At 55.0% G+C, this 26729-nt stretch overlaps 1 protein-coding gene across 1 annotated transcript in view; it reads right to left on the bottom strand.

The window, feature by feature from the left end:
* The window catches only part of CLIP2 (CAP-Gly domain containing linker protein 2), a 68979-nt gene extending 43508 nt beyond the window's left edge, over positions 1–25471 (bottom strand). The window contains exons 1-2 of the mRNA XM_006773411.2: positions 25404–25471; positions 7676–7866 (exon numbers count right to left, since the gene is read on the bottom strand). Coding sequence (XP_006773474.1) covers positions 7676–7799 — 124 coding nt within the window. The 5' untranslated portion in view covers positions 7800–7866; positions 25404–25471. The remainder of the gene's footprint in view (positions 1–7675; positions 7867–25403) is intronic.
* Between the last annotated feature and the right edge of the window lie 1258 nt (positions 25472–26729).

The following is a 26729-nucleotide window of genomic DNA, read 5'->3' on the forward strand; positions in this document are numbered from 1 at the left end:
GCTCCTTCTCCTCCTACCCCAACAACCTAGTTACCCATCAAGATCCAGCAATTCCACAGAAGAAATAACTCCTAAATCCACATTTCTGTCTGGGGTCTCAAAGACCCCTCCCAAGTTTAGGCCCTTGAAATTTCACACCTTGCTCAGCACAGCAACCTCCAAAATGGTCTCCCAGACTCTAGTCACCCACCTTTGTTCCAGGCCCTCCTCCAAAGCCTTCAGAGTGAGCCCTCTGCAAGGCAAACCTAATCACACCATCATCCCTCCACCCCGTCCATTTGAAATCTTTAGATACAGATCACTTTTTATGTTACCTTTTTGCTTTTTTAATGTACTTTTATAATGAAATATAATAACAATGAAGTACAATGTTTTCAAGAAGAAAAACTAAAATAAGGAAGGTAATCTTTGCCCCATTTCCCAATGAAATAATTTAGAAAGAAAAAACTAACCCACTGTCTTGTCATTCACAAAGCCAACAAAAAACAAAACCTGAATCTAAGTGCCCCAAAAGAGGGGAACAGTGATGTAAATTATCAAGCCACCCTTAAAAATTATTCTCGCAAGGAAATATTTCTGATGTGATGCTTGATGAGAAAGCAAGGTTTCAGGGTGTCCCAACACACAGCACTGAGGCACAAATGCCTGGGGCTGGGAGAATGGGAACACAGAGACAGGACAAAAAAGAATCCATTTGAAAAAACACAAGCAGGGGCTTTGCAGGAACCCACAGGGACAGCTGTGCTGTGAAGTCTGCCCAGGCCGTGAGAGGCCAGAGGGAACCAAGCGCGCCTATGCTAGGATCCGGTCCCTCCAGGAGCTGGTCCGTTTCCTAAATGTCCCACAGAAAATAGTTCCACAGGGTGTTGACGAGTACAGTGAAAAATAAAACTTAATCTCAAATTGCAAGCAAGCTTGAGAACCAGTGGCTTAAACAAAGCTAGGGTTATGTTGCTGCAGGACTTTTCAGAGCCTTTAAAGTGCACTGTGGCCACTTAGGAAGGGCTATAAATAAGGTAACCACACGATTCATCAGCCAAAACCAGGCACCTTGGAGAGAAAGGAGGTGTTATTAAGACAGCATCATGCCAAGACCACAGGTGTAAACTAGGGCTGCCCCAGGCCGGACATGGCCGCCCTGGCCTTGAAGTACAGCATTTCCCTCTGTCACTTCCCTAAGGAAACCCTGCTGCCCATCAGACCAGCTCCAACAGCCCTCATCGGCAGCCACCCGCCAGGGCTCCATTCTTCCTTGGTTCTGCACAGTCTGCCTTCCAGGATACGCATCTGCACCCCACCCAGAACCCAAGCGCTGGGAGATGGGGCCCATACCAACTCCTCTCCCATCCTCGGAGCCACAGGACTGAAATGCAGGCTGGCTGTGACGCTGAACTCCCCTCCCTGGTGGCCCCAAAGCAACATACATAAATGCCCACAGTCCCTGAGAGGCTCTCTGCCCTAAGCTCCCCCTCCTCACCAGCTGGTGCTCAAGGCATAGGGCACGAAGAAGGGACAGGTCTCCATGCATTCCTTACGGGAGCCTGGCTTTGCCACCAGGAGCCCCCAGCCCAGTTCACCCTGAGGTCAGTCCAATATGGCCTTCAGGGAGAGCCGAGTCCATCCATCCCAGCGCACCCTGATCAAGGTAGGGCCCATCCCTTCTGGCTACCACAGGCCCTGCATGCCCCTGCTGCACTGCCTCCAACCACCCATCCCTGGAGAAGGGACAGCTCTCAGCCACTAAGGGGTGGGCCTCAGTCCCAGGGATTGCTCATCATCCTTCTAGAGCCAAATGGAGCTCAGAAGCCCCCTGCCATTCCCTCTCCCCCCAAATCAGGAGGGTAAAGCCACCTCCCAGCAGGCTCAGCCAGGGACCCAGGGAAGAAAGCAGTGGGCGGCTTACCCTGGAAGGAGCAGAGCCAGCCCCCCATGGAGGAGCCCTGCTGCCGCCACACACCCATACACCGGGCAGGCAGTGCCGGCAGCTGGGCTCCGCCCCCTGGATCAATACCAGTGACGTCAGGAGCATTAGGAGGCTTCGATGCCCCTCCCTCCACAGCCCAGCCACAAAAATGCTCAGCTTGGCTTTCCCCATCCTGAGGCCATTAAAAAGTTTAGGATGTGGTTGGGGAGAGCCAGAGAGGTTGACCTTGAAGGGAGTGAGTGCTGCTGGGGCTGTGCCTGCTGGTCTGGCTCTGCAGGACTGGCGGCCCTAGTTCTGCCCAGGTTTGCACAGCATCTGGGACAAGTCACTTACAACGGGGATGATGCCTCCTGCCCTCCCAGGGAGCAGGGGTACCAAGGTGAAAGACAACCCTTTAGGGTGGGGTGGGGGTGGGGTCAGTGTCTAAGACTAGAGGCCAGTTCTGGGGCCCCGTTGGGGCAGGGCAGGCTGGCTGCCATGACTGGAACACCCAGGAAGTGCAGGGGTATCCAGGCCCAACTCAGTAAGCCAGAACTAAAAGCTCTGGGACCAGCCCCAGGTGGACCCTTTGTGGGGATCAAGATATAGCGGTGAACCCCACCCCGAGTAGCCCGCTCCCTATCTGAGGGGAAATACACGCACTCTTCCTGGACCTCCTGTGTCCTGGGTCCGCAGCATGAGGAATGGCCACAGGCACATTAGGGACAGCTGTGACCAGCTTAATGAGAACAGCCCACTCCTCCCACCCTGCCCACCTGTCCGGGGTCTGAGCTGAGTATGTAGAACTGGGACTGAACTTGGGGCACCAGCCACCCCACCAGATGCCAGTGGCTTGAGCCAACTTTAGACCCAGCCTAGCCTGAGTCTCAACTCCAGCCCCATCGCTCTCTGGCCCTGTAACTCTGGGCAACTTAGCTGAGAGCTCCAAGCCTCAGTTTTCTCATCTTTAAAATGGAGAGAAGAGCAGTTATCTCACTGGGTTGTTAATGAGAAATGTGAATGATGACTGCTGCAGAGCCTGCTTGTGACATAGCAAGTGTCAAATTTTGTCCCTCCTGGAGAGGACACCTCTGGGGCTGGACCACTCTGTGAGGAATGGGAAAGGTCCTTCAAGGCCTGCCTGCCCCCTCGGAGCAAGGGCAGAGGGGAGGGCGACAGTGGCTGTGGTCTGTCCCTTCACTCAGCCCAGAGTTCGCCCCAGGCCACTGCTGTCAGCCCTTCCTATTGGAGCAAATGGGACGCCTGGCCTGGTCTGCCCTGACCTGGGGCTCAGGAGGGAACCCCATGGAAGGGCTAAGGGTCCCTGTTCACAGTGTGCCGCAGCCCCCACCCTGCCGACCACTACAGGCTGCTCCTGACCCAAAGGGAGAGCGTATGCCAGCAGCAGTCTTGGGCCGCCAGCCTAGAGGCCTGAACCCCCTTCTCCTTCAGGCCCAGGATAGATTCCAAACCCCCAGGTGGCCCCAGGCACAGCTCCCCAACTTCCTTCTGGGGCCCTGTCTCATGCCCTGGACTTGAGTGACCGCCCTCCTTGCCCACTCACACTGCTCTCTGGTTCTCCGACATCTCAAACCTCAGGGCCTTTGCAACCACTATTCCCTCTGCCTTGATGTTCTTCCCCTAACCTCAGCCGGGCTGGCTCCTGTCACTCAGATCTTTGTACCCATGTCACCTCCTGAGCAAGACCCTCCCTGACCTCCTGATCAGAGCAGCCTCCAAGTGCTCCATCCTGTCCAGCTGGGATGCTCTGGACCTTGCTGCCTCACTCAGGCCTTTGCCCACAGGTATGTCCCAGACACCCTCCTGCACACCTACTCGGGCCACCTGCTAGTGTGAGAGACCCCCTACAACGGCCCCCTGGTTCTGCTGCTCTGTGTGTCACAGCTCCTGGGACCGACACAGGCCCTCCATCTCACGGGGCAGGGGGCAGGGGCATCCGTCCAGGCCCAGCCCTTGGCTAGACCCTCTGCCAGGAAGCTGAGCTCATGCTTTGGGAAGCAGCCACGGCCCCGATTCCCAAAACAGATTCCAGCTTTTTACTGTCGCCATCCCCAACCAGGCTCATCTCCTCAGGCTCGTCTTTCAGGGCCCCTGCCCCTCACACAGGGTCCCAGCCTCTGATGGGGACAGCACCGCCAGCACCTCAGAGAGCAGATGGCCAGTTCTAGGGGGTGGAGGAGGCAGCCTGAGGGGCCCTGCCCTGCGGCTCCCACCACCCCTCCTCTCCAGAGACTCTTGTTATGAGCAGGGACAAAGCAGCTCTGGGTGGCAGACATCTCCCTTCCCCTCTCACAGGGTTTCTCTGCCTCTGCCAGCTCTCCCCTAGCCTGGGTGTCTGCAAAGGCAGCTGGTGCCAGAGGAGGGAGGGCACCGCCAAGCCCAGCTGCAGCCTTTCACGCCCACGTGGAGTACAGGGGCATGGCTCTGTCATCAATCAGACATTCATGGAGTGGCACCTCCTCTCTCTGGAACAGCCCATGGGGTGGGGGTGTGTGTGGGGGGGACAGTCCAAGTCAGACCACTGGCCTCCACCCTCAGGGCTCCCAGGCCACTGTGCAGTGTGACCAGGAAGCAAACAGCACGCCACACCGTGTGCTCCATCCCCATTCCCTGGAGGGACTACGACGCAGCTGTTCTAAAGGACGGCAAAGACACTGCAGGCACCATCCAAGGTGGAACAGGAAGATGCAAATGCGGGCACAACCCATGATTTAACGACTAAACAATATGTGCAGCAGGGAAAGACGAGAAGGAAATCGTCACAGTGGTGGCTGTGATTACGTTCAGGGGAGGGCTGCTTCTTCTTTTATCACTTTCCAGTTTTCTGTAACGAGATTACAGATGGGTGGAAGGAAAAGAAATTACTCTTTAATGAGTTCTGTACCTGCAGGCACTTCACATTCCTTCACTGACGCGATCGCAGAGATGCTATGCTCCCATTAGTGGCTCAGAGAGGTTAAGTCACTCCGGGGCAGAGCACATTACATCTGGATTAGAGCCACATTCAGGCCCCTCTTGACCAGGGGGAGCAATGAGGAAAGGACTCTCTCCAGTAGAGAAGAGGGTCAGGGTCGGGCCTGGCTGGTGCCCTTCTCCAAAAGGTGGCTACCCACCGCCACTGTCATCCCGCCCACCCCCTGCACCCGACCAAGCTCAGCCCACTGGGTGTCTTTGCACACGCTCTACTCCTCTGCCTGCCGGTCCTCCTCCTCACCAATACATCCTCCCACTGTCCAGGCTACGCTCTTTCAGGCTTCCTCCAAGAAGCCTTCCCTGATGACCCACGTATGGTGGTCAGAGCTCTGGCAGTGAGTACAAATACCCTAGCCTGGGTGACCAATTGCCACTGGTCTCCCCAAGCCGTTCTTAACCCCCGCAGCCTGTTCTGCACGTGGTGGCCTGAGGGATGCGTACGTGCCGTCATTCCTCTGCTAACACCCTCCCACAGCTCCCATCACCCTGAAACCCAAAGGCCCTGCCCTTCATCATCTGCCTCTGCCACCCGCCCCAGCCTCATTCACACTCCTCTCCGCCCAGACTCGCCTGCCTTCCTAACAAACCCAGTCCGTCCCTGCCTCACGGCTTCGCTCGCTTGTTCTCTCCTAGAACGTCCTTCCTGCCTTGTTTTCTCCTGCCTGGCCTCTTCTCATTGCTCAGGAGCCTCCCAGGAGTGAGGAAGGTTTGCCACCTCAGGGGGGGAGTCTGGACTTGCCTGTGTAGGTCCCCCGTGGCCACACCACACAGCTTCCTCACCTTGTCGTGCTGGCTGTTTGGCTCTGCCAGGGACCTGGTTCTGCCAACTGCCCAAGCCTTTGGCTCCAACTCTCCTTGACCCAACCCAGGACCCAGATTTCCCAGTCTGGCCTCTGGCTATTTTTTTTTTTATCTCCCCAACTTCTGCGCCAATCAGATGACATGGAAGCATCAGACCTTGATGGCTGCAATATACTCAGAGCAAGGATCTGTGCCCGAAGATGTTCATCACAGCATCTTTTATCAAAGTGAACATAAAAATCAGTCTCAATTTTCAACTGCAGAGAATGGGTTAAGGAAATTTTTCCAATTCCTTCTATCATATTCCTTTTGATTTACAACCCTCCAGTGGCGTCCTGCTGCTATTAGGATGTCAGTGAAACTCCCTGCATCACCCCAAGCTGCCCCCGCCTGGTCCACCATCTCACCAGCATGCTTCCCACTGGTCATATTCAGCCTCACTCACTTGCTTTCCCTCCCTGCCGGGAGCTGGTCCATCCTTGCTGTTTCAAGGTACCTGGCATATATGGCATACTGTTCTTGATGTGTTTGCTCACCTTCTTGGCACTATGTGTTTTAACCAAGGTCACCTCTCTGAGAAAGGTTGTTTCCCTAGGTAGGGATTTTCCCCTTAAGTTAGGGAGGGAATAAAACCCCTTAACTAAGTGCCAGGCAGGTAATTAATCACTTTAACTACGAACAATCACGCTTAAGCTACATAATCTTTACTCCCTGGACTGGAGATAAGAAACGCCCTCACCTTTGTAATAGAAATTGACAGGATTAAAATCAACTGGTATAAATACAGATGCGACAAGACAACAGGACACAGAACTTACACACAGAACTCTAGAGACAGAACTTAGAAGACAGAACCTACATAGAACCTAGTCATTCCTTCTTTGCCAACTCCGTCCACCACTATAGGGAACCCCTGGACCTGCTGGGGTTGGACCCCAGCACCTCCCTTGTACTCACCATACTCCCTCCTGCCACTGAGCCTTCACACATGCTGTTCCCTCTGCCAGGAATACCCTCCCTTCTTCATCTAGTAAACCATCACTTTCCAGACCCCAGCTTGCACGTCCCCACCTCCCAGACCTGGGCAGGCCCCCACTACAGGATCTCATGACATTCAGTCTCCCCACCAGACTGGCAGCCCTGAGGGCTGGGACCACATCCGGTTTTGTTCAGAATGAGAGTCTAGCGGTTAGGGGTTAGGACTCTGTCAACAAACAGGCCCTTGACTTATATTTGTTGAATAAATAGAGTATTTTCCAACCATTAAAAATGATGAGCATGTGAAGTTTTAATGATATGAAAATCACCTAATCAATATTGAATGGAAAAAAGCAGATTTTCAAGTTGTAGATGCAGAATGATAACAAATAGGTTTAAAAAAAAAAAAGAGTAAGGACATAAACCAAAATAATAGTTGCCTCCAGGGGATGGCGATTTTACTCCTGCATCCAACTGTCCACACATCCCACAGGGTCCATCTTACTTTTATGATCAGAAAAAGCAAGTCACTAAGCAGTTCCCTACTGTTTGCCCCCGGAGCTGGTTCCTCCAGCCACAGTGCCCTCTGCCCAACAGAAAGACCAGGGTCAGATAAGGAAAGGTTCAAGGCCACGGTTCTGGGTGGCAGACCAGAAGGCTGGTGGGAAAATGGGGCTGGCTCCACTAAGACAATCTCAGATCCTAGAAGGGAGATGAATGGGGGCAGAGCGGCGGTGGAGTCTGAGTGACCTTGGGCAAGATGCCAGGCCTCCCTGGAGCTCCATTTTCTCATCCGCAGTGGTACCCGCCTCCCGGGCTGGGGGAGCATGAATAGACCAGCGCACGTAAAGCCTGCATCGGTGCTTGTCACTAGTTGTTCAAGGGATCACAGTCAGACAAAAAGAACGTCCATGTGCTGCCGGCCTCCAGGTCGGTCCCAGAGCGGCTCTTCCGGGAGATCCACGCCCCACCCAGCCCCTTACCCTTGGCCCTGCGCACCTTCCTTGGAGCCAGTGGCTGCCGCCGTGGCAGAGGCTGAGGCTGACCCAGCAGACGTCCGGCCCATGGGGCTCGAGTGTTTTCCCCCACGGCCGGGGGGCTTCAGGCCGCTGGGCTTCTGCATGGTGGTGCCACTCAGTGGGTGGAAAAGGGACCGTGCAGGTCACGTTCTCCCTGCCATCGTCACTCACCTGCGGGTAGAGAATAAGAGTGATCACATCATAAGGTCACCCCGATACCAACACCGCGGGACTCCAACACTGCCAACACTGTGAGGCACAGACCACCATCACCCCTCTTCTCCTACATAGGGAAACTGAGGCACAGAGCAGCGGCAGTAAGAGTGGGCCCAGTGTGGCAGTGGTGCTGCCTGAACAAGTGTCCTGGTCTGCTGGACTCAGAGGTTGGGCACGTTCTCTTTGCCCACCTTCTGGGCCCAGGAGGCGAGAATCAAAAGCAAACTGGCTTAGGGTCTACAGCAATGCTGTATGAACCCCAGAAACCCCAGGCCAAGGTCAAGAGGGCCTGCACAGCCCCCAACAGCTGAGTGTGTCCCTCACCACAGAGCAGAGGCTGGTGTGGATTCTGACATGCACGGCAACCCAATGAATTCCCTTCCATCAGCCCCCAGACTCTCTAAAACTAGCCAATAACCCACACCCTTCCTGATGCGGACTGACAAAGCAACATCTAATGTCATCAACCAGCTCATTGCTCTGCCTCGCCGCACAGGCCTCACTCCCGCTCTTGGGCTCACCCTCCCAGCACTGCCCACTCCACCGGTGCAGGGACATGCACACAGAGAGGCCTCGTCCTTCGCCAGCACGGACTCACGTGCCTCTGCCTACCCTCCCACCGTTACAGCTCCCTGCCTCTATGACTAAAAAGGGAAGGGCGGGTGTCCGGGGTGCACGGGGCACTAGCATTTTACAAAGGGGACCCTTGAGAGGGGAAGCCTCCAGTCTCCAAGGCATAGAGGACAGGCCACCGTCTCCTGGCCTCCTCCCCCACTGTCCTGTGTGCACACCCTCTTACACCCATGTCTACAGAGGCCACACTGCGGGCCTGGCCCCGTCGTGCCCGAGCCGTGGGCCTCTGCCTCGGGAGCACACCGTCCAGTGGGGAGAGGGAGTGCAGAGCACCACGGGCGAATGGAGGATTCTGCATGAAAGCCTGACCCCCTCAGGACCTGAGGAGGGGAAACCGAAGCCTCTGGGCACTCCACTCCGACAGTCAGGGATGCCAAACCCTGCGCCTGTCCAGCCATATCCTATCCCCCCTGGTCACGGAACATTACCCCTTAGAGAACTTTCTCCACTCTGGATCCACATGTCCATGGGGGCCGACCCCGCACACACTCCTGGAGTAGACACGACGCAGACCTGGTCAGAGCCCTAGTGGTTCGCTGAGGGGGGGTCACGTGTCCCGAGGAGCATCAGGGCCTGAGCTCTGGCTGGAACCTTTAGGAAGAGGTGCTCTCCTCGCCGCGGGGCTGCCTGGGTGTGGGATGGACGCCAGTAACTGCAGGGCCACCCCAGCTACAGCCTCGGAGAGTCTCCAGGAACGATGCCAACACAGAGAAAGCAGAGCTGAGTGGCTGGACTTGGAGGGCCTGGATCCAGCTGAGCCTGAAGACCGTCACTTGAGGCCCTCACTTACATCAGGCAACACATCCTCTCTCTCTCTTTCTCTCTTTCTCTCTCTCTCTCTCTCTCTCTCTCTCTCTCTCTCTCTCTCACACACACACACACACACACACACACACACACACACGCATCATTTCCTCTTTTTGCCTAAACCTATCTGAGGGACACCATTGCCTGCAACCACAAAAGTCCTAATACAGAAGCCAACCTACAATGCTCACGACAGGAATACACAGTGTCCTCAGAACGGCTCTCAGGTCAGCAAGATGAGCCAGCAACTACTGCCTGTCCTGGGAAGATCAGCCATGGGAAGGATCGGCTCCTTACATGGGGCTGCCAGCCATACGAACAGAGAATAAGCTCCCCCACTGCACACAGTGCTGCACCTACATGCCCAGGTGAGCCGACAGGAGCATGGGGCATTCTTGCTGACCCTGACCTGGCCCCAGAACCTGCAAACCCAACACCACAGTCCCCTGACCCACGACTCTGACACCCCGGGAATTCTGGGGCCTGGAGACACTTGGTCAGGCTCGAGCATAAGGCTGCTTGCTCCCTTGCTCCCCAGAATCGGGTCCTCCAGGAAGCTCGTTCACTGGGGAACTGCCCCATAGCTTGTGACGTCTCTGTGAGCCTGGTTAGGCTGCGTTGGCACCCCGGAGCCTGACAGGGACGCGCTGAGCCAACAAGGGCATGTGAGGGTGGTCTCTGATGACAGCGAATGGGTGGCCACTCTGTGGGTGGCCAAAACAAACTTCCTGTTCCTGTGGCTTAGCCAGGGGACCCTCTGACCCAGGAAATCTTGATGCAGCCCACATGCCTGAGGCAGAGAAGAGTGTGTTGCTGGGACTGAAGCCTGGACCCACTCCCAGGCCCATGGCTCCTTCTCTGCCCAAGACCCTCCCAGAGAAAAAAAACTACAAATCATATATCTAATAAAAGACTTGTATTCAGAACATATAAAGAACTCTTACGACTCACTGATGACAACCTAATGATACATGAACAAAAAGCTGAGCGTCATCTCACTAACCAAGGAAGATACACAAACAGCAGTGAGCACATGGAAATATGAGCAACATCATCAGTGACTAGGCAACAAGGACCAAAACCTCAGAGAGATACCACTTCACACCAATTAGAAAAGCTTAGCAGCAGGGAAACGGACAATATCAAGTGCTGATGGGAGGCACAGAAACTGCACACGCACGTTGCTGGTGGAAATGAAAAACGGTACCGCCACTTTGGAAGACAGTTTGGCAGTTTCTTAAAAACTTAGATACATACCTACCTACCATACAACCCAAACACCCAAGAGAAATAAACACATATATCCATACAAGGATTTATTTTTAAATGTGCATAGCAACTTTATTCACAATAACCAAAGAATGGTAAAAACCCAAAGGTCCATCCACTGGTGAACGCACAAACATGGCGTGGCTCAGTGGCTGAGCATCAACCTGTGATCGGGGAGGTCCCGAGAGGTCGTGGTTTGGTTCCTGGTCAGGGCATATGCCCAGGTGGCAAGCTCGATCCCCAGCCAGTGTGGGGCATGCGGGAGGCGGCCAGTCAGTGATTCTCTCTCATTGTTGATGCTTCTCTCTCTCTCTCTCTCCCTCTCCCTTCCTCTCTGAAATCAATATATATTTGTATATATAAATCCAAACAGTCCATCTATACAATAGTACAGCACTCAGCAATAGTAAGAAAATACTGACACATACAACAAATATGGATGAACCTCTAAATGAACCTCTAAATGTCTTATACTAAGTGAAAGACATCTGACAAAGAAGACTATATATTGTATGATTCTATTCATATAAAATTTCAAAAGTAGAGACAGAAAGCAGATCAGCAGTTGCCTGGTGGTGGGACCAGGGATTGACTGAAAACACACATGAGAGAACTTCCTGGGGGGAAGAAATGTTCTAAAACTGGGCTGTGGTAATGGCTGCGTAATTGTATGTTTAGATTAAAAGTCATCAAACCGTCTGCTTAAAATGAGTAAATTAAACCTCAACTTAAAAAATACGTATTTAAAAAATCCTCGAAGGGTCTCCATAGTAGTGCAATGGGCTTCAAAGTCCTCCTCACCTCTCACCTCCATCACCGCTGACCCTCCCTCACCACTCAAACCACACTGGCCTTCAGCAGCTCCTGGATCACACTAAGCACACTTCAGCTTCAGGGCCGTTTGCACATGCTGTTCCCTCTACTTGGAATGCTTTTCTCTCAAATATCTAGGGGTGCTGTTCATCTCTTTCAAGTATCTGCTCCAATGTTCCCTTCTAAGATTGCAACCCTTACCCAGTCCTCCCCACCCTGACCCTGTTGTTTTTCTCCACTGCACATGGGCAGGGACTTGGGTCTGTTTTGTTTGTTGTGGTACCTACCCTCAGTTCTGACAAGGGTGCCTGCAGAGCTCAATAGATCGCCTTTGAATGAATGAATGATGCTAGCCCATGGCAGGAAGAGGCCCAGGAGGTCCCCCTCACCTCTGCAGGGCCCACTACTTAGGACTGAGTAGCTTGTGGTCATCAGCCCAGCTGGCTGGCTGATGCCATGGTGTTTCACGTAGCTGGTCTGACCTCTCCACTAGCCAGGATGCCCTTGGAGACAGCAACCAGGTATTATAACCATGTCCCTGCATTGGAGGTTCCCCACCAGGTATGCTGCTGCTGCCACACAACTGCCACTTCCCCACCTCCCAGACTCTGCCTGTGCCTTTTCTCCCACCTGCTTCACCTATTCCGACCTCCTGTGAGAACGCCTAACCTGATGCCTCCTCCTCCTACAGGAAGTCTCCCAGGATTTTACCCTACAGAAACCTCAGGACACACTGAGCTAGGAGAGAGGATACTGTTCTCATTTGCCTCCTGAGAGCTCATGGACAACCCCAGGTGGGGCCATAGTCTCTCAAGAACTCAGCCCCTGCCTGATGTCTGGCACAGAGCCCATGATCCAGAAACTCCACGGACAGCACACCTGCGGTGGCCCAGGGGACAAATCCCCATGGGCGCTCCTCCCAGGAAAGGCTTCCGGAGGCGTTGCCCTGATGATCCCCACAGCCTCCAGCATGAAGAACCTGTTATGCAGCAGGCCCTGTGGGAATGTGGCCTCATGAGTCCTCACACGCCCTGAGGAGGCAGTGCTCATCTTAGATGCAGAGCATCTGAAGCTCAGAAAGTTCAGGGATGTTCACCCAAAGTCACACGCAGCTAAGTGGCTGAGACCAGACCCCGTACGGGCCCTCCACGCACCCTGCCCGGCCCAGGCCTGGAATAACATGTGTGAGACCCCTGGCCTCTGGAGAAAGCGTCCACATGCCTAGCGCCTCGCTGACCAAGGAGACGAGAGGAGCTGGTGGGAGGAGAGAACCAGGCAGCACTGACTCAGCCCCAGCCACTACTGCTGAGGGGGTGGGGAGGGCCAGGGGAGGTGAGGCAAGCAGCCTACTCCCCACCCCCACCTCCCCTAGGGCCTCCAGCGCTGGGGGAGCACGGGAAGGGGAGATGAGAAGAATGGTGAAGAGGAAGAGGGGAGGAGGCTTCGGGCAAACCGGCCTTTGTGACTCAGCTCTGTTCCTGGGCAGAGGAAGGGTTTCTTGGAAAAAGCTAGACATGGTGATAAACTGGCCCTTGGCCACACTGTGCTGATGGGGGAGGCCTGGGAGGAAGTAGATTTAAGCTTCGGGGAGGTCCAAACCCCAGACTCAGAGTGGCTGTGGGAGCTTGGCCCAGTGCCTCGGTTTCATCACCTGTGAAATGGGGTAAAAGTATGGCTGCCTCAAAGCAGTCCACAACCGCCCCTCCATGCCTGGCACACAGGAGCTGCTGGGAAGGGCCTCTATTGTGATCTCCGAAGGCCCGGGATGCCCACACCACCTCCCCCAGGGACTCCGGCCCAGACGATGGTGCGGGAGAGGGCGGGTGGCATTCAGACCAACAGGCCCCCTTTGTGCGGCCCTCAATTACCATTTACTGAAGACAAACCCGGGCTGCATTTCAGGGTTTCCATTTCAGTTACTCCCCCCATCCCGCCCCAGGCGGGGGGCGGGGGCACACCAAAGTTTCAGTGTAGATGAGGACCAAGAACTTTCTGCCAACCGGCGGACCAGGGTGCGGCCCCGACGGAAGGACAGTTGGTGCCAAATAGGGCAGTGGAAAGCCCATCTCTACGTGCCAGCCTGCCCAGAGGGCAAGAGAGGTGGCACTCGGAAGGGGGCTCCCAGGACAGACTCTGATGGGGGACGGGGCCATGGCCCACCCGCAGGGTCTGCTGCTGGGAGGGTGGTGCTTGGGCAGGACACTGCTGCTGGCTGAGGCCTCAGGGACGCTCAACCCTGAGAGTGGCAGCTCTCCCTGTGTTGCTCCTCCTTCCCCAGCAGGGGTCCTGGTAGTCAGGGTACCCATGCTCCCGGCTCCCCTCCTGAGCCTGTGACCAGAATGCGGGACTATAGTGTCCAGAGGGCCACAACACACCATAGGGTGGGGTGGGGAGGGGGTAGGCTCTGTAAGAGGGAGCAGAGAGTGGTGGCAGGGGGAGGGGGAGCACGTGGAACAAGCCAGGCACAGACCACACCCTGCCAGGTCAATCAAACAGCCGAGGATTTAGTGGCTAAAATGTGTGTGGAGGGATGGGATTCGGGGACTGGCAGGGACAGTGATGGGAGAGGGGTCTTCCAGTGCTGGCCGCCAGGCTGAGGCGACCGAACTAAAGGTGAGCCCTTATGTGGGTGTGGCATGGGCTCCCCTAGTCTTGCCCCACTGGGCACCCCAATGCTCACACCTACTTCCAGGCATCAGGCTGGAGGGGTGAGGAGCCATGTGGGACATCAGCAAGGGATGTGACAGACTAGAAGTGCACATTAGCAAAACCGCTCTCGGGAGCTGAGGGAAGATGGAGGGAATGAGGGCAAGGAGGCTGCTGTGATAGGCAAGGGCACACAGTGAGGCCTGCACTGGGACAGAGGCAGAGGCTGGAGGGCAAAGAGTCTGGGTAGGATTTGGTGGCAAACAGCAAGGGGCAGGGGCGCCCAGGGTTCCAGCAGGTGGTAGAATCTCTCAAACTGGGAGGGACCCACCGGGAGAGACGCAGGAGAAAAGAAGGCAGGGGCTGGAAGTGCGAGGTGACTAAGGGACCTGGGGGGAGGGGGCATGAAACAGGTTGTGGCCTTGGGGGAGTCGCTGGGGAGAATGAGGAGCACAGGCCTGGGGCACCCACCGGTATGCAATGTGAGAGGCTGAAGAGAAAGAAGAAAGGCATCGCAGGGGACACACTTGAGGGCACCCCAATAACAGAAGGGCATGAATGGGGCAGCTTTCGAGGAGAGACTGTCCGGCTGGGCCGCTGGGCCTCCTAGTCTTCAGGGAACTGCATGTTCAAGCCAAAAGAAGCTCCCATTTCCCACCCAATCAGATGGGCAAAAAGTCAAAAAGCCTGGTGATGCCAGTGCTACAAAGGCCACGGAGCAAGGGCTTGTGGGCTGAGTGGGCACAGCCGGGGGGCGGGGAGGGGGGGGCTGCAGAGGCAGAAAACCCAGCCAGGGACCGGGGTCCTGCATCCTGGGAGGCACCTACAGGGTGCTTATCACAGCCCTCCATGCAACAGCCAGGAAATGCGGTTTTGGGGATGGGAACGGGGCTGGGCAGGGTAACTGAGGCTTCATTTCTGTTTATAAGACTCGTTTCTTAAGTCCTGCAGGATATACACCGTGTTCATTGCATGCTCTCTATGCCTTTATCTGAATGCCTGAAATATTTCATACTCACTTCTTAAACAAAAAACAAGACACACACAAGAGGAGGGGAGAGCAAAGAGTCCCCCAAACAGAATGAGCCCCCACAGATGCTGGCCACCAGGCCAAGGTTACCCAAACGGAAGGTGAGTTCTTATGTGAGCATGGCATGGGCTACCCCTAGCCCTGCTTCACTGGGTACCCCAACAGTCATGCCTGCACCAGAAACCCAGTGCTCTCCCAACCCCCGATCCAGCAGAGGCCCCAGGGAAGTGTGGACCACCGTCTCCAAGAGCCCACCCCCAGCTGGCACCTCCTGCCCGTCCCATCTAGCTTGGAAGGGAGGTTTACTTAGTCTGCATTTGACCCAGGCTTAGGAACGTGCACCAGTGGTAACGCTAGAATCCCCAGGCACAAGCAGAGAGCAGGGCAGGGTTGGGACGGGCTCCCTCGTGTCCTGCCAGCTTGAGTCAGAAGCCAAAGCTCTGAGCCTCAGGCTGGCGGCCCCTCCAGCCAGGGAGAGCCAGGAAGATGGTGCCTGTTTGCCTAGGCCCCTGTCCCAACACCCACCCTCTGCTCACTCTGGGTCAGTGAGGCCTTGTGGGGAGCTGCAGCCAGGGCCATACACTCTTAGCACACTCGCCAGCTGGGGTAGAGACAGGGGGCCCTAGAATGGGGTGGTGATGGACCCTGCTTGGGGTCTCAAGTTGCCCTGGGAGTACCAAGGGGCCTGGCAGCCATCCAGAGCCAGCCAGCCCTTACCTTGGGAGAAGGGACCCGCCCAAGCCTCAGAGCAGAGCTGGGCTGGCACCCAGGCTCCCCAGCAGATGGGGCTTGGAGAACGGGAGAGAGCTGGAAGGACGGTGGGGCAGAGCAGAGCCCTCTGTGCTAGCAGCGTGGACGAGAGCGCAGGGACACTCCTGGTCTAAGCAGGGAAGGACAAACCAACCCAGGAGCCCCCATCTGCTCTGGCACCTGCAGCTGGGACACCAGCAGGGCCTGCATCCAGCATCCGGCTGCAGTCCCACAGCCTCTCCATCCTCACAGCCTCCGAGCTCAGGGTTGCAGCTCCACTCTGTAAAGTCAGCACCTTCCCTGTCCTACCAACAACCTGGGGCCACTGCAGAGCCTGGGAACGGCCAGTGCAGCCTGAGCTGGTCACACAGGACTTGGCCATCTTCCCTCAGGTTTGGAGGGAGCCTGTCTCCCAGCCAAGAACAACAGGGACCAGGGCTGTCAGGTCTAGGGAGGGGAAGGAACATCAATATATTTCCTTGCCTTATGCAGGCGCACGCATGTGCACACACACACACAGTTGGCATGTTCAGAATCAGGGCACAGCCATGGCCCAAGAGCCTGCTCCTGGCTGTGTGGTAACCCATAGGCCTGCCAATCAGACAACTGGAGCCCTCCTGCCACTGGCCCGAGATGCTGGTCAGGCATCAGCCTGGCTCTGACAGATGGAGTCTCCCTCCTTTCCCAATGGAGAAGGGCTTGGGAACAGCACAGCTCAAGTTGCCCTCTGACCCATCTTTATTCCCATTTCAAAGGATGAGAAACTGAGGCCCAGAGCAGACTCGCCCAAGGTCACAGAGCAAGTGAACAGCATACTGAGATTCAACTCCCAAATGAAGAAAACTTGTGTGGGGCAAGTGGCTCCCTGCTGAGATGACCCAGCAACCAGGACAAAGGAAGGCATGGGCTCCAGTGTCCTGCCTCCCAGGCCAGGATAGGGACCCAACCGTCTTTCATGATTGCCTCATCCCCTTCTGATTTCTGTGGCAGCTCCATCCAATACATCTCGGCCAGGTGGCTGCAGGAAAGCCACCCATCTCCTGGGTTCTCTCCAACCCAGCCTGAACAAGTAACTAAAAATTACCTGTGAGCAGAGAATGGTCTTTACAATAAGCCAGTGGTTCTCAACCTTCCTAATGCCGCAACCCTTGAATACAGCTCCTCATGTTGTGGTGACCCCCAACCATAACATTATTTTCGTTGCTACTTCATAACTGTAATTTTGCTACTGTTATGAATTGCAATGTAAATATTTGATATGCAGGATGTATTTTCATTGTTACAAATTGAACAGAATTAAAGCATAGTAATTAATCATAAAAACAATATGTAATTATATATTCAATATGTGTTTTCCAATGGTCTTAGGCGACCCCTGTGAAAGGGTCGTTTGACCCCCAAAGGGGTCGCGACCCACAGGTTGAGAACCGCTGCAATAAGTCGTGCTGGGTCAACTGGATAGCCACACAGGAAAAATATCCTGCTCCCTTCTTGGCAAAATAAGGCCCCTCCCCAGTAACAGCCCCCACAACCTGTGAACATGCCTACATGGCAAAGGGGAGTTAAGTTACTGATGGAATTAAGGTTGCGAATGAGATGACCTGGCGATGGAAGATTATCCTGTACTATCCAGGCAGGTCCAATGTAAGCACAAGGGTCCTTACGAGTGCAAGAGGGAAGCAGGAGCAAAAGAATCAGAGAGATGGCAGTGTGCAAAGGACACAGTCCAACACTGCTGGCTTTGAAGACGGAGGCAGGGGCCACCAGCCAAAGAATGCAGGCTGTGTCTAGAACAGGGGTGGGCAAACTTTTTGACTCGAGGGCTACAATGGGTTCTTAAACTGGACCGGAGGGCCGGAACAAAAGCATGGATGGAGTGTTGGTGTGAACTAATATAAATTCAAAGTAAACATCATTACATAAAAGGGTATGGTCTTTTTTTTTTTTTAGTTTTATTCATTTCAAAGGGGCCGTAGTTTGCCCACAGCTGGTCTAGAAGCTGGAAAAGGTGAAGAAACAGAATTTTCCCTTGAGCCTCTCGAGTCTAGAGTCTAGATGGAACGTAGCCCTGCTGACATCCGAATTTTAGCCTGAGATCCATTTCAGACTTCCGACCTCCAGAATTGTAAGATGTTGTTTTAAACTACTGAGTGTGAGCCCAGCTGTGGTGGCTTAGTGGATTAAGCATTGACCTACGAACCAAGAGGTCCTGAGTTCGATTCCAGACAGGGCACATGCCCGGGTTACAGGCTCGATCCCCAGTAGGGGGCATGAAGGAGGCAGTCAATGATCCTCTCTCATGATTGATGTTCCTATCTCTCTATCTCTCTCTTCCTCTCTGAAATCAATTAAAAATATATTTAAAAATAAATAAGCAACTAAGAGTGTGGTCATTTGTTATAGTAGCAAAAGGAAACTAATAAACTTACTCACATCACACATACAGATCGATTCCTCATGGACAGCAGATCTAAATGTGAAAGTTAAAACAATCCAGTCTTTAGAAGAAGACATGGAAGACCTTCATAACATTGGAGCAGGCACAGACTCCTTAAACAGGACACAGGAAGTGCTGAAGATAAGGGAAAGATAGATAAATTGGACAAGATTAAGAGCTTCTGTGCATCAAACGATACCACTGAGAGAGGGGGGATGGGAAAGCCACAAAGGGGGAGGAGACATCGGCAATTCCTGTGTTCTACAAAGTATTCATATTCAGAATATAAAAAGAACTCTGACAAGTCAAGTTTGAAAAACAGCAAAAGCACTTCACAAAAACAGGGTATCCAAAAGACCAATAAACACATGCAAGATGTTCACCTTTAGTAGTCATCAGGGTAACACCATACATCCACCAGCCTGTGTAACAACAGGAATGGGTACACGTGTGCACCAAAAGACATGTTCTTTTCCTAATGCTGCCAAACTGAAAATAACCCAAATACCCACCACCATTAGAATGACTACATAAGTTGTCGCTCAGTCACGTGTGTAAATAAATTCACACAATTGAATAAAACACAGCAATGAGAATGAATGAACTGCAACCACAGGTAACAATGTGCATGAATCTTGGGATTATAATCTCGAGTGGAAAAAAAGCCGGATATAAAAGAGTGCATGGAGTATAACTGTCTGCTTCCATTTAAAATGAAGTTCAAGGGCAGGCAGCGTGGATTTATTGCTGGTGTTAGAAATCAGGGAAGGGGTCACGCTTGGGCCAGGTATATTAACTGGAAGAAATAACAAGAGGGGCTTCTGGGAGCTGGCCGGTTCTGATTCTGGGTCTGGCTGCTGTCTCCCAGTCATTCACTTTGAGAAAATTCAACAAGCAGTGCACTTAGGACAGGTGCACTCTTCTGTATGGAGGCTGTACTGCAATAAAAAGTTTTAAAACTTTTCCTGGGCAGGAGTGGAGGACGTAGGAATGGTCCCTGCTGCTCTGGGACCTTCCCACCCATCAGACTGCCCCAGCTGGTGGCACCTAACCATGTGGACCTACTTGGGCGTCTGCCTCCCCACAGTTCTGTGAGCTCCCTGGGGAAGGCCGAGCCCTTTGGACTTCAGGTGCCCAGGGTGTGGCACTCGGCAGTGCTGTGCGCACTGAACAACCTTCCCAGGACCAACCTTCCCTAAAGAAGGTTGGAGTCAGCACAGGGCCTCCTTTCACACGGGAGCCTTCCCCTGCAGGGGGCAGGCCAAGAGGCTGACCCACTGAGGTCCAGGCTTGGCCCCTCTGTGGCATGAGAGGCTCAGCCAGCTCTGGGAGGAACTGTAAACCAAGGCCCACAAGGAAGGGCCAGGGTGTGGCAGCCTGGAGAAGGCATGAACCAGCCAGGGGGATGAACCGGGACCAGGGCACCATCTACACCTCCGAAGGGCAACCCAAAGCTGCTGGAAGGCAGGGAGGGGAGCATAAAGAAGGGGCAGAACTTGATGGCCCCGGGGATAGGTCAGTCACTAACCAGCCCTCAAAGTTATGGTGTTGTTTGTATTGCTTCCAGAAAGGTAACCCCTGCTTTCCACTATCCCCAGCCACCAAATTCTGGCAGAATGCCCCACACCTACCCACACCCATACAGACTGTCACATCTCAGGCCTTTACACATGCTGTTTCCTCTGCCCAGAATGCCCTTCCTCTGGCAAACTCGCTCAGCTCTCACTGACAGCAGCTGACGAGGGCAGGTTCTTTGCGTATCTTGTTCACGGCTGAGCTCTCGGTACCTAGGACAGCGCCTAGGGCACACACAGCTCATGATGTTTAGTCAATAGGTGAATGAATGAAAATGCCCTCCTCTGCCGCCCTTATCCTCCCCACACTCAGTTGGAGGCCATGGCAGCTAGTTCACCCCCCACGGCAGCAGGCTGGCCTGAAGCCATGTCTGGGAAGGACAGAGAGGAGCAATTCAAGGTTCTAATGACTCGCATCCTGCAGAAGAGTCGGCACCAGGCACATCTGATGCACACAGCACACACAGGGTGCTCACCCGCTATGGGTCCAGAGAGCAAGGAGACAGTGAGCCCCCATCGCTGGAGGGGACTGAGCAGAGACTAAGGCCTGCTCTGGGAGCAGGGTTCGGCTCCAGGTGGCACAGCTGCCATAGGAAGCTCTCCCAAACCCATGCAACTGTTATTACTGTCAAAACCCACATTTAGAGGGACCTGCTGAGCACCTCCACCTCCCAGGGCCAGCCCACCACAGGGCAAGGGCGATCAAGCCCACACCGCTCTCTGTCAAGGACTCTGCTTCTTCGCTGTCCTTGACTCTGAACTTGTGTGCTCGGGGTGGGATGAGACCCTCCTCCACTGAACTGCTCCAGCGTAAGCAGCTGCAGATCTGTAATGTCTGTTCTGCTCCAGGCACCAGTCTAAGCGCTTTATAAAATTAACCCACTTAATCTGTACAACGGTCCTGGGAAGAAGAGACTATTATGAGCCCCAATTTACTAATGGGGAAACGGAGGCCCAGAGGGGTCAAGCCACTTGCCCAGGGGGATGCAACGGACAAATGGCAGAGGCCTCAAGGGAACTCGGCCCCCTGGCCACGAGCCTGCACTCTGAACCACTTATCTTTACTTCCTCAGAACAAGACCAACTCTCCTCCAGTACCCAGGTCGGGGGGGACAAGGGCCAAGATTTAGGCAAAAGGTTAGGACAGCCCACAGCCCTCAGTGCCAGGGCCACGGTCTGCAGCACTCCTGCCCGCTGACCTGGCCCTCACCTGCCCTGGCCTTGTTTCCTGAGCCCCTTCCCTCCAGAGCCCTGCATTTCAGCCTCCCTAAACTTCTCAGTGCTCCCTCAGACACCCTCCAAAGTGGGTGGGCACAGTCCTGTATCAGACGCCCCACACCTCCTCACAAGGTGGGGATTCTCGGGGCAGGGACCAGTCTGGCTCCTGTTTCACAGGGTCTCATCCACCCCTAGAGCCCATTAGACACTTGAGGGGCTGGCTGCAGGCAGCAGCCCAGCCACAGCTGCTGGCTGGACCCTCCAGGAGGAGGATTAGAAGGATCAGAGGTGGCTGCTGCCCTCCCTCCCACCCTCTGCGTTCTGGACATCTGCCTGTCCCAGGACCACACTACCCAGCTCCGACTTGGAGGTGCTATCCCTCGCTCAGGCTGCTGTTTCATACATAGCATGGCCTTACACGAGCCAATGTGACACTACAAAGCCACTCGGAACTTCCGCTCCCCCTCAGATCCAGCGGCTGGAAAGCAGAGTCAAGTTACCTCCACAAAGGGTGCCAGGTCCCCTTGGGCATCGTTTGGCTTTTGCTACTCTGCATTTCCTCTTTTTCCCATCTTTTTCATCTCATTACGCTGCGTTTATCTTTGCAAATCACCTCAAGTCCTTTCTAGAATCAGACAAAGTGCACACATGACCCTCTCGGATGTCGCCCCTCCTCTGCTCCGCGTTCCCCGAGCCCAGCACCAACTCTGGTCTGAAAGAAGCTGAATGTGACCTGAGTGACTGAAGCTACAAGCAAAGGACTTATGAAGGGAACGGTCTACGTTAGAAAAGGGCCTGGGCAGAAGCAGGATAGAGGGTAGTCAAAACCTGAAGACACCAAGTGTCCCTTCTGTCCTCACCACTAAACGCAACTGGGTCCTACAACTAGACGCAGACTTGGCTCCTTCCTGAGCCCCCAGCCAGACACTCTGCTCCTTCACTTTCCTGCTTTGTGCCCTCAGAAGGCCCTCCTTAACTCCCCCAAGCCCGCCCCTCCTTCAAGACAGAGACCAGTCCTAGTCCTCCAGGGAGCCCCAGGCCATCTCGCCCACCCAGTGCCTGTGGACCACCTGCAACCCCTGCCAGGGCAATGACCCCACTGGGCACTGAGGCAGCTCTTCTACTCGTCTTCAAATGTTCTCAGAGGCGCTGATCTTGTTCACATTTCCAGGAAGGGTGCTGATGTCTTCCTAATTCAGCGAAAGCTTCTCAAAGGCAGGGTCCAAAACTGAAGTGCACTGTGCTCCCTACACACTGAGCGGCAGGTTAATCCTCACCGGAGGACATCTTTTCATTGATTTTTAGGACGAATGGAAAGGAGGGGGAAGAGACACAGAGAGAGACCAGGGCCGGGGATCAAGCCTGCAGCCGAGGTATGTGCCCTTGATGGGAATCGAACCCGGGACCCTTCGGTCCACACTTGATGCTCTACCCACCCCACCAAGCCAAACCAGGTAGGGGTGAGAGGCTGGTTTCTGCACAGCCATCCACCCATCCTTGATGCCACATGTTGGGGGCGAGGGTGGGGCCCCCAGGGAAGAGCTGGGGCCAGGGTGGGTCCAAGCAGGAGCAGATCAGCCCTGGACACCCCTAGGACTGCGGCTTAGGGAAGGGAAGCCGGCAAACCAGGCACTCCTTGGGAGCCTGCAATCCCACCCTCTCATGGCAAAGAGGGCAAAAGGGCAAAGAAGGGAGTGGAAGTCTTTCTGGCTGCAGCTGGGGTCAAAGGTAAGATTCCAGGGACGGAGCCAGGGCTGCTCAGTGAAGACGGAAGCCAGCAAGTGGACAAGGCCCGGCACTTATGCCTTGTTAATAAAAACCACCTGCATGCTCCGCTCTCTATTCAGAAGGGAGCCATTTCACTGTCATTTTGAAGCATTTCTTCTGAAAACATGAGTTTTGTATTACTGTGTCTGTGTACTGACCCTGGCAGCACAGCTCAGAGCAGGGAGTGGGGGGATAGGGTAGGTCCTACACTGGAAATAGGAACACCAGCCTCCTCAGCTCCACGCCAGGGCCGGGGAGACCCCTGGGGCACAGCCATCCCATCCTCCCCTGAGATCAGCGAATTCCAGTTTCTCCCAAGGAATCCCACTTCGTGTCCTGTGGCCTTTTGGTAAATCAGCTATGGGTCTACCTCTCCCATCATACCGAGAGCTCTCAAGGAGGGTGACACCCCATTTGCCCGTCCTTCCCCAGAACATACCACGCATCAGAAATGCAGCCCGCATTGTAGCAGCTGTGCCCAGCACTGCCTCGCACACGGTTCCAGAGACCATGTGGCCTGCCTCCCCCAGTGGAGTGGACAGGGCGGACACCCGCACCCAGGCCAGACCAATCAGTTTCTCTGGCACCCCAAAACCAAGAGCAGTGCTCCTGGGAGGTCCTGTGGCCTCAGCCACACCAACAACTCGGAGAGAGTGAGTCTGCAGGGAGAGAAGGGACAGAGGCACCAGGAGAGGTGGGGAAATGAAACCACAGTCCAGAGAGGAAAGCCGGAGGAGGGGTTGCTTGTGAGTCCTGGGGGAGCCAGGCTGCCTGCAATTGTTTGCTAGGCAAGTTCCCTTTCCCTCCTACTCTCCTTTCACTTAACCTAATTGCAGGTTTCTGACAAAATGATCCCAGAAACACGGTCAGAGCCTGCTCCCCTTCCGGATCAAGGGCAGGCCCATCATCAAGCCAAGCCATGCCCGCTACTCAGTTTACAAGGTGAGGCAGGTTTGGGTAGGGCCAGCACCAGAGAGCATGCTGGGAAGGCAAGGCACCGCCAGCCGGGGCCCTGAGAGTCAGAGAGCATTTGGACTTTGTACTTCAGCAAATGAGGTGGAGGTGTCTGAAGAGAGCATGGCCAAAAGTGTGCTTTAGGGTCAAATGGCGAAGGGGTATGTCTTCTAGGTACACAGTACCTAACAAATGCACGGAGGGCAAACAGGATTTCCTCATCTCTAAAATATAGGGAATGTGATGAAGATATCCAAAAACTAACACACATTTAAAAAGCTCAAAAAAGGGCCAGCATACACTCAATATGTATTTTGTTTTATTTTAGACCTACACACAGACTGCTGTTCTCCCCTCAAGAACCCCTGGCCAGATGCTATGTTCGGAATGTTTGTGCCTCCCCAAATTCATATATTGAAGCCTAATGCCGAATGTGATGGTGGGGCCTTTGAGAGGTGATTAGGTCATGAGGATGGAGCCCTGATGAAGGGGATTAGTGCCCTTATAAAAAAGACCCCCACAAAGCTCCCTTGCCCCTTCCACCATAGGATACAAGGAGATGGCTGCAACCTGGAAGAGGGCCTTCACCCGACCACGTTGGCAGCCTGACCTCAGACTTTCAGCCTCCAGAACTGGGAGAAATAAGTTTCTGTTGTGTATAAGCCTGTAGTGTTTTGTTAAAACAATGGGACTAAGATGGCAGGGAACCAGGAGGGTCAAGAATGCAGCGCCCCCCCCCCCCCCTCCCCCCCCGGGGCATAGAAGCAGAGGTAGAGTAGATGGCATCAAAAGGGCAAGGTCAATCTTTACAGTGGCAGGGCCAGGGACGGAAGGCCAAAAGGGAACGGTCCCCTACATGTGGAACAGAGTGGAGGGAAGACGGATGGCTAGAGCTGTGGGGATGGTGGCCTTCCCATTGCCAAGGGAGGTGTACCAGAGTGTGGGCGGGGAGGGGCGGTGTGGAGGGGAGGAGGCTGCACTGAGGCAGAGAACAGGGCCTGGGTGGGGCTAACAGGCAGGACTGCCTGACGGTGGACAGATGGAGAGGGAATAAGCATGCGTGCGTGTGTGCGTGTGTGTGTATGTGTGTGCGGAATGTAGGGCCACCAGGCACAGCCACAATAACAACATTGGGCATGTCTCCATCAAGTGAACATACTTCACACACACACATTGATTCAATTCTCTCAATAACCCTCACAGGTAGATACCATAAGTAGCCTCATTTTTATAGATGGGAAACTTGAGGCAGAGAGAGGTATAGTGATTTGTCACTAGTAGGTGGCAAAGCTGGGATTTGAACGCAGGCTGTCAGGGCCCAGTATCTGAACTCTTAACCACTAACGTGGACAGGAGATGCTGGAAAAGAATTGGTGCCCAAGGGTGAATCCCCAACTTGGGATTTCAGGCTCTGGGTGCAAAATTCCAGGCACCACCTTCCCAGCCTGCCGGGTGGCCCTGGGGGCTTGCAGGTGCACCCTTGTGTGCCTAGGTTCTCCCCTCCCCCCCCCCCGGGTGCCCTCTGCCAGGCTCTTCTGCCTTTGAAACACCTCTGCATCTCTAACCCCTCCATAGAGATGCGCCCCACCATCACTTGTAGGCCAGGCACTGCAGGTGAAACGCATCCTAGCTCACGGCTCGTGGAGGAAGGTGTCTGAGGGGCCCCACCTGGGAAAGGAGGAAGGCCAAGACAATCCCTTCCCTCAACAGAACTCCCCTGACTTAGACCCCATGCCCCATCACCTAAACCCTTCACTGCTCCTCTAACCCAGCAGCTACTGGGGCTCCTGCCCCCTTCTCTGACTCCAGGCCCTGCCCATGCTATTTCCCTGTCTGAAGCCCATTTGGCATTCTGGCAGCAAACTTCTGCAATGGGCTCCATCAAGCTTCCTCTCCACCCCACCCTCCACCTGTCCCTCCTCTGCTCCCAGCCCCACACCACTTCACTCCGTGATGGGCGCTGCTCCCTAGTGGCAGCGATGCCCCCACTCCTGTGTACCTGCCAGCGCCTGGCAGAGCTGGGCCAGGTGACAGCAGCTGGATGAATGAAGGGTTCATTGTTTACATTACAACCGGTGGGGAGTGTGTGGCACACAGGAGGTGAGGCGGCCCCACGTGGTGCTCCCTGTACCCTGCTCCTCCTCTGCCAGCAGCCCCAGGCCAGACCCCTAGCCTCTCAGGGCATCTTACAAGGGTGAGGACAGCCAGTACCCCTCACGTGGACTCCCATTTCTCACCCAGAAGGGAGAGGTAGCATCTCAGAGATTGGGGGATGGGCCGCTGTGTGTGTGACTCCCCACAAGGTGCCCCTCTGCCCATCCTCTCCAGGGAGGGGGTGGGGCTCCAGCCAGCGTGGCAGTGCCCAGTGAGCACCCGCCCCACCCAGGCCCCGCCTGAAGGGCCCAAACGGGCGGGTCCTGGAGGCCCAGCGAAGCATCCTAGGCGACTGCGGCCCCTCCCTATGGGGAGGGCAGAAAATCTGCTGCCTCACCAGCCACCAGCGCTAGCTTGGGGCGGGGGGGACACCCCCTGCGGGGAGCCGCCCTGCCCCAGTCTCCCCCTAACCTCCTTTGCTATGCACTTCAACCAAGTTTTGCAAAGGGCATCAGCCAGGCGCTTCCAGCCCGAGGGCGAGGGCTCCGTGTCCTCCCAGACCCGGGTCTGCAGAAGGGGGTTGGGGGCCGCGCCCACCAGGAGGCGCCCCTCGGGCCAGGCAGCCTAGAGCCCTCGCCCTGCCCTGGGGAGAGGGGACGGGCGGCCCCGGCAGATGTGCCGAACCCTCGTCTGTAGATGGGGAACGAGGCGCTGACGATGCCCTCTCCACGGGGACGCGCAGCCCGGCCAGCGCCTCCCCACGCCAGAGCACCCCTCCTCGTTTGCAGGCATAGGGAAGTTGGGGTGCACCCAGGGCCGGCTCCGC

Source organism: Myotis davidii, unplaced genomic scaffold, assembly GCF_000327345.1.
Source record: "Myotis davidii unplaced genomic scaffold, ASM32734v1 scaffold726, whole genome shotgun sequence".
NCBI lineage: Eukaryota > Metazoa > Chordata > Mammalia > Chiroptera > Vespertilionidae > Myotis > Myotis davidii.